The sequence below is a fragment of the Chiloscyllium plagiosum genome, chromosome 25 (genome assembly GCF_004010195.1).
Source record: "Chiloscyllium plagiosum isolate BGI_BamShark_2017 chromosome 25, ASM401019v2, whole genome shotgun sequence".
Taxonomy (NCBI): Eukaryota; Metazoa; Chordata; class Chondrichthyes; order Orectolobiformes; family Hemiscylliidae; genus Chiloscyllium; species Chiloscyllium plagiosum.
Genome location: NC_057734.1, coordinates 21026229 through 21045843, shown reverse-complemented (window position 1 = coordinate 21045843; position 19615 = coordinate 21026229). Strand labels below are relative to the sequence as shown.

The 19615-nt window shown below is 38.0% G+C and overlaps 1 protein-coding gene across 2 annotated transcripts in view; it reads right to left on the bottom strand.

Moving 5' to 3' along the window:
• Positions 1–425: 425 nt before the first annotated feature.
• thoc5 (THO complex 5) overlaps positions 426–19615 on the bottom strand; it is a 36369-nt gene continuing 17179 nt past the window's right edge. For both annotated transcript variants that reach the window (XM_043715627.1, XM_043715628.1), the window contains 10 exons: positions 18035–18134; positions 17267–17375; positions 14200–14301; positions 13360–13456; positions 9770–9884; positions 8972–9075; positions 6529–6616; positions 4734–4849; positions 2171–2361; positions 426–835 (listed from right to left, as the gene is read on the bottom strand). In XM_043715627.1, the coding sequence (XP_043571562.1) occupies positions 772–835; positions 2171–2361; positions 4734–4849; positions 6529–6616; positions 8972–9075; positions 9770–9884; positions 13360–13456; positions 14200–14301; positions 17267–17375; positions 18035–18134 (1086 nt within the window). In that variant the 3' untranslated portion in view covers positions 426–771. The remainder of the gene's footprint in view (positions 836–2170; positions 2362–4733; positions 4850–6528; positions 6617–8971; positions 9076–9769; positions 9885–13359; positions 13457–14199; positions 14302–17266; positions 17376–18034; positions 18135–19615) is intronic.

Here is a 19615-nt window from a genome sequence, read left to right as displayed (position 1 = left end):
ATGGAAAATCAATGTGAATAAATCAATCAGATGTGAAACTAATTTTAATGACCCCTAAAGACATGCCTTTGCTTAACTAATGAGGTTTTAAGACTTGAAATCCAGATTTCAAATCCATGTAATGTGTGATTTTAGTCCATAAAATTGTAGTTGTACAATTACACAGCATGAATGTTAATTCTGTCAGATATTTAACTGTTTCGTTTTGAAACAGATGAAAATTTTTAAAGTCAAGGTACGCAGTTGAATTTTTTTTCACAGGATTTAATAGTTGTGGGGAGTATCATCATTTTACTAAAACTCATCAGCTATAAGTTCCAAGATTAAACAAAAACAAATTTCTCTGCTAGTCATATGACAATGTGAAAATCAATGCTGTACTGTACAGATTTTTACTCTCTAATGATAAAAGTCCATATTAAAAATACCAAGTGAAAACTGTCACTTTTAATTTAGACTGTAACATGTAGACATAAGTTCATGTAGAATTCAGTTTCAACAACAAATGAAAAAAGATTTGTACAACAAAATGCCAAATATCCTCAAAAATAGTTCATTCTAAAATTAAGTTGCAAATATATTCAATCTTGGGAGACAAAAGATAGCTTCTGCAACAAAATAAGTTTATTCACCCAATTTACAAACTCCAGAGCTGTAATACTGATGCTCGTAGTTTTCCTCATCCACATTTAAATTCAAATTGCTGTGGAGGATCCATCAGATAGTAAACAGCACAGCTGCATGGAGAAACTCCATCCAATTACTGCTGCTTCACCGGTGTGTGAAGAATCCCTGTGGATGATTGTATTTGAAAGGCTTGATTCGATTAGGACCTCTAAAGGGGAAATAAGAAGTCAAAAGATGAAGATTTGAGAATACATGGAGTTCTGGAACTGACAAACTAGACTCAGTTTGTAGTAAAATGGATAAATTACATTTAATTGAACACTTTCACATTATACAATTTCCCTCTAAAAGCTTTGCTTTCACTCCACCACTTAGCCATCTCTACAGTCTTCACCTTTTCTGAAGGTCAACATCATACAGTCATCTGCTACTCATCCAGTGGCCACATTTACTCTCATGTGGTCTCAGACCATGTGTTAGCAGTCAGAGAACCCCACAGCAAACAAAGTCTGTTTCATGTACTTTGCAACACAGGTTAATGATTAATGATGAGAAATGGAATGCTATGTTTCCCTTCTGATGTCAGCAGACTGAGGTCTAAATGCTTCACCAGCTGAGATTAATGGAACTTGATTGAAAATCAAATTTAGTTCTTTTCACAGGGTATGGTAATACAGTGATTACATTCCCAAATTAATGATCCAATGACATGAGTGCAAATTTCAATGTACCATATGAAGATTTTAAATTCTATTTAATTAGAAATAAATCTAGAATGTGAAAGTTAACACCTGTAATGGTGACCACAGTCAGAAACGAGAAGTGCCCTCAGCATCTCTGCGTTAAGGAGACAAGATGTGGAGGTGCTGGTGTTGGATTGGGTTAGACAAGGTCAAAAATAACATGACACCAGGTTATAGTCCAATGGGTTTATTTGAAGTCACTAGCCTTTGGTGCGCTGATCCTTCATCAGGTGTTAGTGAGAGAGGAAGACCTTAGACATGGAATTTATAAGATCACGGGGTCATAGAACTCATGTGAACGAATTGAACACCTGTAAGATGGCTCTTAAATCTTTAATCAGTTAGAATGGAGGTGCACGCTTCGATTGATTAATGTGCAAATTCCAGAATACTTTCAAGTCAAAGCTAGTGTTTTCAAATAAACCTGTTTGACTATAGCTTGGTGTTGTGTGATTTTTGACCTTAAGGAGACAAGAATCAGTTACGTTTCCTGCTCCTGACAGTTATCCAGTGACATGTTTGGCATATGGATGTATGGATGCAGGCTAGAACACAAACTCTGCTCCATGAACCCAGGGGTCCAACAGACTATCAACAGTCATGATTTGATTTCATACACTTGGGTGCAGTAACAGAGTGACTGGCACTTGATTCTACGCTATATAGTGGGAGTCGATGCCTTTACAACTGGAAGGACAAGTTGAGAGTACACTTATCTTTAAACAATGTTCACAACTGATGTGCTAGTTGGGTATCTAGCAAAGAATATTCTTTCATGTAGGATATTTAAAAACAAATACCGGACAAGGCGCAGACACATCTTCTCTCGTGGGAATTCTTTTGGCCCTTCCACACTGTTATCATGAGTCTCCGTTTCCAAATAAACATCCAGACACATACATAAACGCTGGATTTGATTTGTCAGAAGTTGATGTCCTGGTTTGGGACCCAGCAATTCCTTGAAGCATACATTAACCTCGCCCTCTATCGCCTGAAACAAACAATCCACATGGAAACTGTAAGTATATACATCAGTCAGCCTTCACAGCTTTTAGCTAGCAACCACAAATTCAAAAGAAAATCCAGACTACACAATCCACACTGCTTTATTACATTCAATAAATCTTCTCAAATATGGTTATTCTACAAGGGTCTGTAGCGAAATGTGATGAAAATCTAAAATCAGAATTTTTTTTTCTCTTGGATGCTGACAGAAATTCCACGGATTTGCATTACTTGCTATTTGTAGCAACTGAGGCTGGCCAGGTACGTACTGCCAACAGTGCTCCTTATATCGTATTAATACAAAAATACAATAAAAAAAATAGGCAGTCCTTCTCTCTCCCTCATTTCTACAGAATACAGTGACAACCAAAAATTACGTAAGTTTTTGTTATCATTATTCTTCAACAGCAGAGCACAGTTTCAGCAAAGTGCAGCTGTCACATATTTTAGCGATAATGCTGATGCTTAGTTTCAGGAAACTGTCCTATCTGCAGAATCCAAACAAAGCTGCAGTTACCTTTCTGTATCAAAATTTAACTACACAGTTTGCAGTTACTTACTTCATTACATCTGCCAATATTTATTGATGTTTCAAAAATGTGCATTTTTGGACAGGAAGAACTATGGAAACTGGCCATTAGGCCCAACAAGTCCACACCGACCCTCCAAAGAGTATTCGACCCGGAACCATTCCGCTACCCTAATACTCTACATTTCCCCTAACGAATGCAGCTAACCTACACATCCCTGAATGCTATGGTCAATTTACTATAACCAATTCACCTAACCTGCACATCTTGGACTATGGGAGGAAAGTGGAGCACCCGGAGCAAACCCATGCAGACACGGGGAGAATGTGCAAACTCCACACAGACAGTCGCCAGAGGCTGGAATCGAACCCAGGTCCCTAGCACTGTGAGGCAGCAGTGCTAACCACTAAATCACCATGCTGCCCCATGGTGTTGCCACAGTGATGCCTAGTTTTCTGTTTCAGACATGCAGCTATTTTTAAAAAAAGTTAGACAAAAGGAGCATGAGTGGGTGGGGCCGGGGCTCACAGAGACCCAGGAAGGTTTTTAGTTTTGCTTTCAGTTAGTGAGAAGGTTTCTGCTGTTGCTGAGTTAACAGCTTGAATTCTCTGCTGATAGAGTCTTCCTAAGACTTCCTCTTAGAAATAAAAAGAGGCAGACCTTTTTTTCAGTATTTGATTCTGCTGAACAGAAAGAGGCAGCACATGAGAACCTTAACTGTTTTGCTAAATTGTCATGCCAAGTGTGTATTTATGGGATGCTGCCTAAAATGGAACAATTGATGATTAAATAATATATTATCTTGTTAAGTATTCAATAGAGTTAGATTTATGCCTTTTTTTGTATTTTAACTGAAAGAATAAAGCCTGTTTTGATTAAAGTTCAGCTAACACCATGGCTGCTGGGAACTCTAGATGCAGAGAGAAACAGCTATTTGTGAGATAAATGTTATATAATTCAGTGGTTTGAGAAACCACATGGTTTTCAATAGAAGTTAGAACAAAATATTTTCAGATGTCTGATTGCCAGTTTTGTAGAACTCTTTGTTTAAAACCAGTAAGTTAAAGAATTAAGAAATGTGATTCCTCAGTTTTAAGGTCTTGGTGACGGACATTTTGGTTTCCTGCCTGCTAAACTAATATGGTTTTTTAAAAAAAACAACCCGTTCAGTGATGTTATGACATAACTCCGATGTAGGCAGGACATGACCAATTATCCAATCAACTAAACTTCAGCTACTCAGCAAGGTAACACCGTGGCTATCAGTTTTTGCTCAGAGACAAGTCACAATCAAGGCAATGTTGATACATGATTCCAAATATAGCTTTTACTCTGAACATGATTTACTACATATACATGTTCATAATATTTTCCAGCTTTAAGTATTACCTGTTCATATTTTCAAAGTTTAGGGATAACGCACAAAAGACTAAAGAATTGTACCAACATGGACCATATAAATTGACATAAACATAAACCACCTAATCACAAATAAAAGCTTTAAGATTTTAATTAGCTCCCATCCAATTCTATGAATGCTGGGCGGGGCAAAAATGAGCAAAGTAAAGAAAATGTACATTCATATTTATGGAGAAAGTGAGGACTGCAGATGCTGGAGATCAGAGTCAAGAGTGTGGTGCTGGAAAAGCACAGCAGCATCCGAAAAGCAAGAGAATTGATGTTTTAGACATAAGCCCTTCATCAGGAATGATTTTTATCATATTTTTGTATAGTACAATATTCAGGTGTCAATAGGAACGCCATATAATGCTACTACGATTAACGACAGTCTGCTATATTGCAAAGTAAGAGTAATTTAAAACTTCACCTTTAGATTATCATCATTACGACTTGATTTCTCTCCCTTCCAATTTAAACAGAGACTGAAGATAGGGGGGATGGTAGAATAACCAGGATTCAACACTATTGCTGCATGGAGCTTAGCTAAGTGAAAAGAATCAACACTTAATTAAGTAAACATAGAATTTAAAAAATAAAATCAAAAGCAAGCTCATTTTCCACTGTTAATTACAATCTGTTACTCTTACACTTTTGTTAGTGTTACAATTTGTGGTTCTTAATAGTTCAATTTTCACATGTTCAGTATTTTAGCATTGGTTCCTATATTGGCTCGTGCCACTTATGACCAGAAGCTGATTGTATAAGACCATAAAATCAGAAACAGGTGGTCTTAATAAAGATGAACAAAGCATTAAGATGTTCTCGGTCTGCATCAATTTCAATTACCAGTATTGTTGTGAACGCTACCAAATATTTTAAGTGCTCTTAGATATTTAATGCAAGTTGTAATTTACCTAGGCTGAAGTAGGACATATATTTACAATTAAATAATGATAGAATGTAGAAACATTTTACAATGCTACAAAATAATTCAACATACACAATACTGTATCAATTACTTTACAATTTCTAAAGAAATAAGTTTGATGGTTCACTCAAAGTCCTGCTTTCAAAGCAAAAGTGAAACAGATTAAATTATAATTCATTAAGATACAAATAATTTTGGGGTAAGGAATCATCACTGAGGATGCATGTCAGTTCCTGTTAGGATCACACTTTGTAAAGGTAACAGAATTTATGGGTAAACATTTCATTCACTTGATTAAATCTAAACCTCTGATTAATTTCTGACTGAAATAAAAAGGATAATTTTGTTGAATTAAAAGGTGCAGTGATGTAGTTCAATGTAGGGCTCAAATTCCCCTTATAGCGATGAAACAATTGGGTGATTGCAAAGTGATTTGATCACTAGGATGTGCCCTGTAAACAGATTATTTTAGAGAAAATTGCAAGACTATACCAAATTATTCAAATTGTAATGTCTTCATTTTGTGATGGAATCTGTAGTTTCAAAGTTTGTACATTTTGGGTCAGATCTTAACTGAAAAAAATACTGAACCTTCAGGTTTACAGGAAAATGGAAATTTGAGGTTTCTGGCGAAACTCAGGTGGGTTTAAACCAAGTTCACGACATGGTGTCAGTCGAGTGTAGATCACCCATTTCTACAGGGTGGACAGATCCTGAAAATGACAGCTGGATCCAGGAGCAACTGGTGGACAAATACAACATTTTTGCATTGATTTTGGACACTAAAGTTTTGACTGTGCCATATCATCAAGTACCATGTGCAGAGTGAAAACTGTGTTTTGGAACTCTATACTTTTGGGAACTGCTCTTGGATGAGAATTGGTGGCTAAAACTTTGTACAAAAGGTACTGGAATTCTAGCTCAGAAAGTTCATAGTTCTGTACTTGAAGTTGGTGTCATACGTGCTAAATTTGCATATGCTTAGTAAATACATGGCATGCATCTTTGTTTGATCTGACATTTAATGGATAATTTACAACTTATACTGGCTGTAATTTGTCTGTCAATTCATGATTAATTCTGTTAATTTTGACTATTAAAGTACAGTGAAAGTTTGTCCACTGGTTTTCTAGTTGTCCGTAAGCTTTGCCCCTTCGGTTTGTTGATCTCTATGGCGACCATAAGAAAATATCGAAACAATACCGCAAAAATATTCACGAAGTAATTGATCAAAAATTTTGAAGGCTGTCATAATTGCAACTGCAAAACAATTTTAAAGAGACCTTTCACCTACCCGTCCCTCGTTCTATCAAAGCTGAAAAGAATAGGTCAGTCTCTTGGGCCATGCCTGCTTCAACGACATGCTTGGTAAAAGGCAGAGCCTAAGGAGGAAATAAACAGCTTAACTCTTCAGATTCTAATCTTAAAAGTACATATTAAATATACCTTAGTTTACATAATATGAATTCTTACAATGAACAGTAACACTAATAGGAAATTACAGTACAAACATCAACCATTCAGTACAGCTTGTTTGGACCAATGCTAATGAGTCACCTCCCATCTACAATATTCAGTCAAATGGATTCTCCTCATTTAAGCTGATGACACAGATGTCCATTGCCCTGATCAAGTGTATCCCGGACAAAGATCTTCTTTTCATGTACAGTGCAAATCTGATCAGGAGGAACCACAAACTCTAGCTGATCCACAGTCCTACAACAGAATTTGGTAGTCCACATTCAGCCCCTTGATCAGTTGCTAATTTTTAATTTCCTTTTTCTCCTCCTTCCACTTGTAAATGTGAACGATGATGACAGCCTCTTTCTCATAGTTTCAGATATGCAGCAGCTCAGAAGCACACTCTTGTACACCTCCAGAGGATTGACAGATCAAGTCACACAGCCAAATATAACTTGCTGGTAAAGCATTGCTTCTGGGAGCTTTACTCTTCTCAAAGGACTCCGGGGCCTTAGACAGCTTATCCACAGTTAGTCCCTTCTGTGTACTGTCTTTTAAAAACTACATGATAGAGGACAGGACTAACTGGGAAGCAGAACTATCTCTGGAGTTCACATCATACAAACCAGTGGAAGTGGAATTGCTGATCATCAAAATATCAGACTGGGATGGTTGACAGGAAATATAAATGTAAAGTTAACTTATAACCTGAAATTGCAACTGTGAGGCAATTTAGAGTCATACCATACTGAGACATGTTAAACTGTTCTGTACTTTATATAATGTCAAATTATGAAATGCAGTTCTAGAATTTTTGAATAAGCACTGCAGCTGTTGAATTATTAAGCAAAATAGGAACTAGAGAGAAAGAAGGATGTGCCCAATTAAAACAGAGATGAGGAGGAATTTCTTCTCTCAGTGGGTAGTGAATCTGTGGAACTCTTTACTACAGAGAGATGGCCATGGGTCATTCAGAATAATCTTGGCTGAGAAACGGATTTTTAATCAGCAAGGGAATCAAAGATTAAAGGGAAACACATAAAAATAGAGTTGAGGGTAACCAGAGAAGACACAACCTATGCTTTTACAATTGGTGAAGATTGGACTGTATTCAAAAATCTTCAGATAATGAAGCAGTTCATGCCCACGTGCAGCAAATTCTGGACCATGTCCAAACTTATGCTGATAAATGGCTAGTAAAATCCATGACATACAAATGCAAAGCAATGACCAATTCCAAAAATAGTGTAACCACCTCCCCATGACATTCAATGACATTATCATTGCTAAATACCAAATTTTCAAAATTCAGGGAATCAACATGAACCAGAAACATAAATGAAAGAGCTAGCAAATACTATAGATAAAAGATTAGGTCATATGTTTGCTATTCTGCACTGAGTGACACACCTCCTGACTTAACTACCATTTGCAAAACACAAGTCAGGAATATGATGGAATGCTCTATATTTACCTGGACGAATGCAGTTCAATTAATAGTCAAGATGTGTGACATCATGTTGGTTAAGCTGCTACACTGGCATGATCAATGACTCCCATTACTCACTCTTTCTAGTACTAATGAATCTTGGTTGCAATGTTTACCATCTACAAACTATATTCACATCGAGGCTTCTTCAGTGGAATGTTCCAAAAGATGACCTTGACTGTGTCATGAATAAAGGTAGCTAGCACATGGGTACAGTACCATCTCTAAAATAATATCCCCACCATCTGCCACCAAGTCACACCGTCCTGAATTGGATACATAACACTGTACTTTAATCTTCGCTGGTCAAAATCATGGCCCTCCCTACCTAACAGCACGACAGCTCGGTTATTCTCTCGGACTGCAATAATTCGAGAAGGTGGCTCACCACTTTTTCAAGGTCAACAGGTGCTGGGCAATGAATTTCAACCTTGCTAGCAATGGATTTAAAAATATATTCAGAGTAAAGAAATTTTTCCTGTGTTACATGTTGGATTTAATGACTTCTTCAATACTATGATGTCCATAACCAATTTATTATGTTATGAAAAAAACATAAGCAGTGCTGCATCAAGCAAAATATCATATCTGAGGCAAAATCCCATCAATATTGAAGTCTGAATATTGAAACGGAGGACCTTGAACTTAGAAGGCAAAGTACTGAAATCAGTGGTAACATTGATCAGGTAAGTTTAGAGCCAAGAACACTCAACCCTTTCAGCAATATGAGCAAGTACAAACACAAAAAGAATAAGATCATCAAGGTGAAGACATGGTGGAAACATACCACATAATCCTCATACGAAATGGCACACCATTTGATCAATCTAGCTATGATCTTCACTGGGAAAAGATGCTGACATTCACTGGATATCGGCACAATACTATGCTCTGCAAAAGAACAATAACTCGTCAAAACAGAAAAGCCATGCCTCCGAATGGCAATACACTTTCTCAAGGAAATAAAATCAAACCAAGAAAGCATATTGATAAAGTTTACAGCTTTTCCTAACATTGTAAGTACTAACACAACTGACATTTGGAAATTTGGATTTTAGTAGGAACACAGTATTGATGCATTTTATATTTATCAAACTTAACATTCAAAATACATAAACTGAAGTAGAAGTAGAACTAAAGTATATCTTATACACCAAGTTTAGAACAATAAATCAACCAATTTGGAACTGTGGTAACTGATTTGTATATCAATTTTAAATGCTTTGTGCCATCCTGCAATTAGTATTTTTGCCTAACACTGTTCATGTCGAAGTTCCCAGTGCACAAGGGATGTGTACATGCAATAAATATCGATACAGATTGGTTGATTAAATTCCTAATTTATCAGGACATCAAAAATATAGTTATTGTCTTCATAAAGCAGGTGAAATCCAGAGAAGGTCGTATTAGGAAACTAAATTTAAACAGGGGGTTCCAAAGATGTCTTGAGGCAAGAAGAACAAGTACAATTGATCCTTTCTTTCCCTAGATTTGCAGTGGTACCATCCAATCTGATTAGTATGATTCTTATTCTTATTCTGATTCTTAAGTGCTTGGAAAAGGAAGCCATCTAACTGGTACTCACCTAATGAAGCAAACTGCTTCTGCAGAGCCAGTCGGGATTGCAACCTCACACGCAACAATTTTATGGAAGTTTCCATGTGACTGGCGCTTACAGAATTGTCAGCCATTACAAATTTCTATCAGAAATTAAAAAAAACTCAATATAAAACAATCTTGAAATCTCTTTTAAAATCATAATTTTGTAGAATAATGTCAAACATACTCCAAAATTACAATGGCTAAGAATCACAGAGTAAAATAGCAAGTTTTCATAAAAATGTAAGTCTTACTAATGTCTTTCAGTGGTGAGTGCTATCACTGCTGGATCTGTCCTACACATGATCAGTTCTTGTTAATGCACTAAAACACAGTAAGGCAATAAACACTAACTTACCAGTGACAAATACAGGAAGTAGGCCATTTAGCCTATCAAGTCTATATGCCATTTAATCAGATCATGTTGTACCTTAGCACCATTGACTTGTCTCATAGAACATAGAACAATACAGCGCAGAATAGGCCCTTCGGCCCTTGATGTTGCGCCGACCTGTGAACTATTCTCAGCTCGTCCCCCTACACTATCCCAAAATCATCCATGTGCTTATCTAAGGATTGTTTAAATCTCCCTAATGTGTCTCCTGCTTTCATTTCTAAATGGCCTAGTTCTAAAAACAAGATACTGTCCCTTTTACCTGGATTCTCTAACAGTATAAATGACTTCTTTGAATCTACACCGCAGCAGGCCTAGGACAGAAATATTAGTATGACAGCATATCCTACTTTAGACTGACAAGTAATCAGCTTCATGCTTGTGAGTGAAGGTATTCCTGTCAGCATTTGCTCTCTCTGATGTAGAGACTACATTCTGAGCAGTGCATTAGTCTAGACTGAAGCAAGTACAAGTATATTGTTGCATTAACTGGACAAAGAGCTTTAAGCCACAGACATCAGTAGGTAAAAGGCCAAGTGTTATACTTCTGGAAATTGCATGGGAAAATAACTTGATGGTGGGCAGAGAAAGAGATGAGATGTTGGGGACTATGTGGGTCCGACACGCCCACAGTTGGGGTTGTGAGTGCAGTGGGCAGAAAAGGAGCAGAAGAATCTAAGGTTCTGCAGCATTGTCTTGGCTGTATTGGGTTGAGGGATTAGTGCCCAAGGGAGCACTGGAACCTGGAACTCCAAAGAGATTGACAGGGAACAGTGAAACCTGAGCTTGGTGCAAAAGTCTCTTTTGCTGGACAGATTGGAAACAGTGGCTGCAGAGGATACAAACGTGTCAAAACTAGAAATAAGTGATGTAGATTCTGCACTGTTATTTGTTTATTAATTGACTCAAAAGTGAGTTGGATGTTTAAAAGTGCGCACTGTAATTGGCTATAAGAAGGTTGCTAATTCCAGATCTCCAGCATGAAAATAAATTGCAGAATTCGTTGCCACTTTAAAAAAGTTCGTTTAAAATTAACTTTAAAATGTAAAATGTTGAAATACTTGCCCATTGCAGGAAACAAAGCAAAAGTGTAGGAGATCTTTCTTATATTGTGTAACATCAGCATATACAGAATCAAATACACAGTTATTGGGAAAAGTATTAATCGAAGTACTTATTGGAAATATACTAAGCACAACCTTGTTTATATTAATTAGTATTTTAAAATGAATTTGATAATTGATCCTTGCTGATAATTCATAGACTTGTATATTTTGTTCATAATGAATTGCTCATTGAATAAAATCTAAATGATGGTTCATGCATATCTTCTTCACCTTCTGTGAAGGTGAAGAAGGGTTCTAACGTTACACCTAGAGCACATAGACTGCAACGATTCAAGAAGGCAACTCACCACCTTCACAAATACATCTCAACAGGCAGTAAATGCTGGCCATTCAGCAATGCCCACATTCCACAAAAGAACATTTTATTGTCTTCTTACGCCCATTTGAATCAATCTAATTTGCACTCAAGAATGGACAAAATATGCTTCCTAAGGTGTGATGTTCAAACTGTATGCAGTATTCCAGACGGGTTGTCTGACAAAAATGATGGACAATTGAAAGATAACTTCCTCCCTTTTGTATTGCAGTCCCTTTCAGTTAATTTGTTTTGTGCCTGTGCTCTGGTTGTTAGATTTTAATGTTTTGTGTATGTAGGCATGCAAATTCCTTTGATGCCCCACAACTCCTCGACTCACTTAGTTTTGAAAACTTGATGACGTCTTTCCCAGATCCAAGCTCACACAGTTTTTCACTTATTTGGTCTGGCCACATACCCTTGCAACTTGCTGCATCAATTTGCATAAGTTACCGTATTTCCTAATGATGCTATCTACAACCATAGACAAATAACTCTCCATTATTTCCTGTAAAGCATTGATTTATTTGGTAGAAAGCTCAGGTTTCAGTTCAGATTCCTGACGGACACCAGCTTTGACATCCCTCCAGCTAAGGTATGTTTCCTTCACCTTTACTGTAATTTCTGACCTTACAGGAGGAGGTAATGAAGGAAAGCACTTCACAAAAATTAATGAATACATCAAAATCATTTACTGGATATGAAATGAAAATCTTACTATATGCCAGACAATTTCCTTGTGCAGTTACTCTTTACTACAAAGTTTGAATCACAAAATCATCCTGAGAATGCCTACTTATATGTAATTTATGCTGACAAATAAACCTGAACTGCTAAAAATTATAACAGTTGTGCATTTTGCTCTTTGCAGTACTGAATTTGCTATGCTAGTGTCTCTTGCCAAACACTAAAATCAAAATCAAAAGCCAAGGTCCACTGTATCTGATAGCAAAGACAGATTTGTTTATTAGAGTCATAGAGATGTACAGCATGGAAACAGACCCTTCGGTCCAACCCATCCATGCCGATCAGATATCCCATACCAATCTAGTCCCACCGACCAGCACCTGGCCCATATCCCTCCAAACCCTTCCTATTCATATATCCATCCAAATGCCTCTAAAATGTTACAATTGTACCAGCCTCCACCACTTCCTCTGGCAGCTCATTCCATACATGTACCACTCACTGTGTGAAAAAGTTGCCCCTTAGGTCTCTCACCCTAAACCTATGCCCTGTAGTTCTGGATTCCCCGACCCCAGGGAAAAGACTTTGCCTATTTAACCTATTCATGCCCCTCATAATTTTGTAAACCTCTATAAGGTCACCCTTAGCCTCCGACGCTCCAGGGAAAACAGCCCCAGACTGTTCAGCCTCTCCCTATAGCTCAAATCCTCCAACCCTGGCAACATCCTTGTAAATCTTTTCTTATCTAATAAAACTGGGACAACACCTACTTGGACAAGACTAACTTAATCCTGTGGCAGATAGACAAATTATAATCAGTTGACAGAACACAGGTTATTTACTATTTCCATATAAATTCATAGAAAAATACATCTCTTCACAATATTTCTGTCATTGGATAGATCATGCTTGTTGTCTTTTCCATCCCAGATCAAAGAAATCTCTCATTGGGGTTTAACTTAACTTACATAAAACCTTAAAATGTTGCTCATTTAGTGCTACTGACATTTTAGTAAAATCTTCGCACAAACTTTGAATTTTAGTAAACATATCTCCAAATTGCAAAGACTCACTTGTGGCTGATCCTTTGGAAAATGCAGTCCTCCAAGTTTTTGAACCCAAACATATGGGTGTCCCAGCTCTCCAATGTAGTCACTGAATGTTAAGATACTAGGAAACAAAACTTTACCATTAATACATAAAGATGTATTATTAGATTATCCAGGCTCTAATTTCTGTGCTTTGGTCAGTTTTGGTTTGCTAAAAATACAAGTTTTGAGAATGAGAAGATTTAGCATAATACTGAAATTTCATCATTGGTGGCAGCATGGTGGTTCAGTGATAAGCACTGCTGCCTCACAGTGTCAGGGACCTGGGATCAATTCCAGCCTTGGGCGACTGTGTGGAGTTTGCACATTCTCCCCCATCTGTGTGGGTTTTCTCCAACAATCCAAAGATGTGCAGGTTAGGTGAATTGCCCATGCTAAGTTGCCCATAGTGTTCAGGGATTGTAGGTTAGGTGCATTAGTCAGGGGTAAATTGGAGAGTAATAGAGTAGGGAAATGGTTCTGGGTGGGAGTCTCTTGGGAGGGTTGGTGTGGACTTGTTGGGCCTAATGGCTTGTTTCCATACTGGGGGTATTCTATGGAATCAGACTTAAATACAGTACAGAGTGCTAGTTGAACAGTTCACAAACTAGTCAGGTGAGGAAAAGCCATTCGGCTGATCTTTTCTTATCCACCTAGAAAAGACTATGAATAGATTGTGCCATAGCAACACAAACACAGTCACCAAACAAAGCAATAGAGAAGAAAAACGTCAACTAATATTACACATTTCCAAAATTTTTGTGATTTTGTTTAATTGACATAATGTAGCTTACGGTAATAAAGGTAATGAAAGAAAACACCTACCCAACTTTATCAAATTGATAATGGTTTGCAGGATTTGGAGTCTTCTTACCATGGTCTCCAGGATACAAACAACTCAATAATGAGGCTGGAGACAACAGATCTCTGTTCGCAAAAAAAAAAGAGAACATGAAGCTATCACTAAATTTAATCACCAAAATTAAATGGTATTTCTTATAATTATCTAAATGATAATTTTTTGCAATTAGGTTTTTGATCCAAAGCAAAGGAGATACTCCCATTTATTGTAAATTCCTCCAAAAAACAAATCCAAGTTATTCCCTTGCACTCTATGAATTATGTTATGTCTCATAAATGCTCAAATCTATAACTGTCCAATGATTGTTGTCCTCAAGGAGATGATAATCAAAGTATATGGAGTTTAATTCAGATAAATGCGATGTGCTGCATTTTGTGAAAGCAAATCTTAGCAGGACTCATACACTTAATGGTAAAGTCCTAGGGAGTGTTGCTGAACAAAGAGACCTTGGAGTGCAGGTTCATAGCTCCTTGAAAGTGGAGTTGCAGCTAGATAGGATAGTGAAAAAGGCATTTGGCATGCTTTCCTTTATTGGTCAGTATTGAGTACAGGAGTTGGGAGGTCATGTTGTGGCTGCACAGGACATTGGTTAGGCCACTGTTGGACTACTGCGTGCAATTCTGGTCTCCTTCCTATTGGAAAGATGTTATGAAACTTGAAAGGATTCAGAAAATATTTACAAGGATGTTGCCAGGGTTGGAGGATTTGAGCTATAGGGAGAGGTTGAATAGGCTAGGGCTATTTTCCTTGGAGCGTTGGAGGCTGAGTGACCTTAAAGAGGTTTACAAAATTATGAGGGGTATGGATAGGATAAATAGACAAAGTCTTTTCCCTGGGGTGGGGGAGTTCAGAACTAGAGGGCATAGGTTTAGGGTGAGAGGGGAAAGGTATAAGAGAGACCTAAGGGGCAATTTTTCATGCAGAGGGTCGTACATGTAAGGAATGAGCAGCCAGAGGAAGTGGTGGAGGCTGGTACAATTGCAACATTTAAGAGACATTTGGATGGGTCTAAGAATAGGAAGGGTTTGGAGGGATATGGGCCAGGCGCTGGCAGGTGGGTCTAGATTGGGTTGGGATATCTGGTCGGCATGGACGAGTTGGACCGAAGGGTCTGTTTCTGTGATGTACATCTCTATGACTCTAAGTTGAGCTAGTCAGATAACATGTCTGACAACAGAAGATTGGAGCAGAGTTTGACAGACTCAGTAATCTGGATGCACAGTTTATGACAGTAATATGAATGCAATCTGGGCCAATCCAGCAAAAAGAGATTTATGGGTTACATCTAAAACCACTTAGGGTTTTGTTTTAAATCTGTGAACTTTTATTCTGTTTTCAAATTCAACTCACTTGCGTCAAACCCCAACTACAATACTACATCAGGTTCAAAATTGAGAAATACTGCTGGCCTTCAAATTGCATAAATTTTCTTAGGTGTTCTAATGGGCTTGTCTTTGAATTATTTTTTGGATCAAAAATTATTTAAATTACCAAGAAACTCTTACATTTACACCAATGAATGCAATAATTGCACTCGAGTTCCTTTAAAAAAGTAACTTCCCATGACCTTCAATTGGGATTATGACAGATTGGGGACTAGGCACTCACTAGAAAATGTTTATTCTTCAGCTGCATTCCACAGGGATCAGTGCTGGGCCACTGTTGTTTGTGGTATACATAAATGATCTGGAAGAGGGCATTGTTGGTCTGATCAGTAAGTTTGCAGATGACATGAAGATTGGTGGAGTAGCAGAAAGTATAGGGGATTGTCAAAGAACACAGGAGAATATAGATAGACTAGAGAGTTGGGAAGTGGCAGATAGACTTCAATCCAGGCAAAGATGAAGGGATAAATTTTGGGAAGTCTAATTCTAGAGCAAACTATACTGTAAACGAAAGAGCCTTGGAAAAGTTGATGAGTAGAGAGATCTGGGAGTTCAAGTCTATTGTACGCTGAAGGTGGCTGCACAGGTGGATAGAGTAGTCAAGAAAGCATATGATATGCTTGCCTTCATTGGATGGGGTATTGAGTAGAAGAGTTGGCAGGTCATGTTAAAATTGTACAAGACTTTGGTTTGGCCGCATTTGGAATACTGTGTACAGTTCTGTTCGCCACATTACCAAAAGGATGTGGATGCTTTGGAGAGGGTGCAGAGAAGGTTTACAAGGATGTTGCCTGGTATGGAAGGTGCTAGCTATGAAGACAGGTTGAGTAGGTTAGGATAGTTTTCATTAGAAAAAATGAGATTGAGGGGGGACCTGATTGATCATGAAGGGTATAGACAGGGTGGATAGAGATAAGCTTTTTCTCAGGTTGAGGGATTCAATAACGAGAGGTCACACATTCAAGGTGCGAGGTGGAAAGTTTTAGGGGGATACACAGTGAAAGTACTTTACACAGAAGGTGGTAGGTGCCTGGAACACATTGCCAGCAGAGGTAGTAGAGGCAGGCACGGTAGATTCATTTAAGGAGCTTCTGGACAGATGCATAAGTAGGTGGGGAGCAAAGGGATACAGATCCTTCATAATTGGGCGTTAGGTTTAGATAGTGGATTTTGATCAGCACAGGCTTGGAGGGCCAAAGGGCCTGCTCCTGGGCTGTAAATTTTCTTTGTTCTTTATTAATTTATTAATTATAAATTGTATCAGGTTAACAACCTTAAAAAAACATCAAATAATACACTTAATGGTAAAAAAAACAAAGTTCCAATCTATTATGCTGCCCAAATGTGCTCGTTCAGCGGATATTTCACATTTGACTATGCAATTGATTAACATTTGAAAAATGTGAACTGTAACATGACCAGCACAATCTCCATTGGGTGCAATTTCCTGATTGTACCAAAAGTAGAAATTCTGCTTCCTGACGTCTAAGGCAGTTTGGACTGTGCAGTCATGTTAGTTACATCAAAGTATCTGTGAATGAACAGATGAATTCCTGGTAGCTGAAATTCTATCACTTGGCCCAAAATATAGAGAACTTGAGGAGCACAGGCATAATAATTAGGTTTCACTCTCATCTGCACTTACCCTGCACTGATAGCTACAGACATTTCAGTAGCTGTGGTCACTTTAGTTTTGACGGTCATTATATTGAGGCTCATCAAATAGTAGAAATAAAGGTGAAGGACACTGCCATCTAAGAAAAGAAGAAGACAGCATAAAATTAGAAACAAGCAATAATTCTGATCAATGTTTTCTTTAGCATACACTCGGACAAAGGGGAATGTTTAGACTAAAAATTAAGAGCACCAGCAGGGTTGTAATATTACATCTGAAAGTATCCAATATTACATGCTGTTCAACAGCACGATGTTTCAATGGATATTTAAATTCCAGTAACAGATTATAACTAGGTGCAAATTAAGGCACTCAAACACCATGTGGCAAATTTTACAAATAGTACAAAACCTATAAATATTTTATATAACACTGTTCATTTGTTTTTCTATATATTGCATCAATTTCAATGCAATAGCAGTGCAAATCCAAGTGTTTGAAGGAGATGTGAGTTAGTGCTAGTTATCTTTAAAATTTTTCCCAGTGCTTGTCCAGAACATAAACGTGTAGTTCTCTCCTCACAAAAATCACACACACACAAACATCTACAGGTAGTAATGCATTAGAAAGCTACAGAGATAGCACTTAAAGACAGAACTGCAGTTTTGATGTTACATAATTATTTTGCTTTTGATATCTGCACAATTGGATTCTGTAACTATAAACAACATGAAAGGAATGTAATACTTGTTATCAGTGATTTGTGTTTGACGAGGAGGGTGAGGAATTAATTCTAACCTTTGTTTTTTAGGTCTAAAGTAACGGACAGAGGGTGCCGTTTTAACATTTCTCTACGCTTGTCGTCCAGTTGCAGGCCAAGAGTCGGACGGCGACGCTTCTAGAAATCAGAGCAATATGTTAGCCAATGATTCAGTCATTTTGTTTAAGAAATTATAAACACTGCCTGGAATTAAGGACTGCATACTTGTTGCAGAAGCAACTGAACAGTTATTAAAATGGCATACTCTACAATAAAACTTATAACAAGACACGTGATAAAAAAAGGCCAGCTACATTTCAGTATTTTCCCCATAAGCATATTTTTTGTTACATCAAACAAATCTTTAATTCTTTGCACTAAATTTTCCTACTATAATTATACAGCACACCAATAATCTCTGAGTATTGTTTTTAGTGGTCACTTTGGGGTCAGCTGTGGATCAGTTGGTAATGTTCTTGCCGCAAAGTCAGCAGGTGGTGGATTCAAGTCCCACTCCAGAAACATTAGCGCAAAGATGGATGCTGAAATTTCATCGCAGAACAAATGGAATATGGCAGTTGAGGAAGGGTCACTTGACCCGAAACATTAACTCTGATTTCTCTCCACAGGTGCTGACAGACCTGCTGAGCTTTTCCAGCAACTTATCTTTTTGGCATTAAATGCTAGATATTGATGGGTCAATGTTACAGATTCCATGAACTTACTTTGAAGAAGAATCAGTGGAAATTTAAAAAAAACCCAACAATTAAAAGGCATCTGGATGGGTATATGAATAGGAAGGGTTTAAAGGGATACAGACCAAATGCTGGAAAATGGGACTAGATTAATTTAGGATATCTGGTTGACATGGACGAGTTGGACCAAAGGGTCTGTTTCTGTGCTGTACATCTCAATGACTCAAGAGGAGACAGGTTTTATCTACCCCGCTCTGGATTAACAGTAAATGATTACAAGAAAACGATAAAGCCTATTTTATCAACCATTAAACTTCTGAACATTTTACTCTTTCATCATGTAGACCCAATGATGAGTACCTTTGTAACCGTTTGCCTTCGTATCTACTTCAGCCTATCAGCAACTGGAACTCTTACCCATGTCATTTGACACTTTCAGATTTTATTATCCCAATGCTTTGCTGGCTGACCTCCCAACACAGTAGCATGTTTATCAAAAACACTGCTGCCTACATCCTATCTTAGAACATAAGAACTAGGAGCAAGAGGCAATGCCATCCCGTATTCCCAATTCCTCCGCCGTATCTGCTCCCAGGAGGACCAGTTCCACCACAGAACACACCAGATGGCCTCCGAGAGGAATAGTTATAATCTGGATTAGAGTGGTGCTGTTCTGTGGACATAGTAGTTGGCCTCCTTCTTCAGAGACTGCAATTTCCCTTCCGACGTGGTGAAAGATGCCCTCCAACGCATCACGTCCACATCCCGCACCTCCACGCTCAGACCCCACCCCTCCAACCGTAACATGGACAGAATGCCCCTGGTGCTCACCTTCCACCCTACCAACCTTCGCATAAACCAAATCATCCGCCGACATTTCCGCCACCTCCAAAAAGACCCCACCACCAGGGATATATTTCCCTC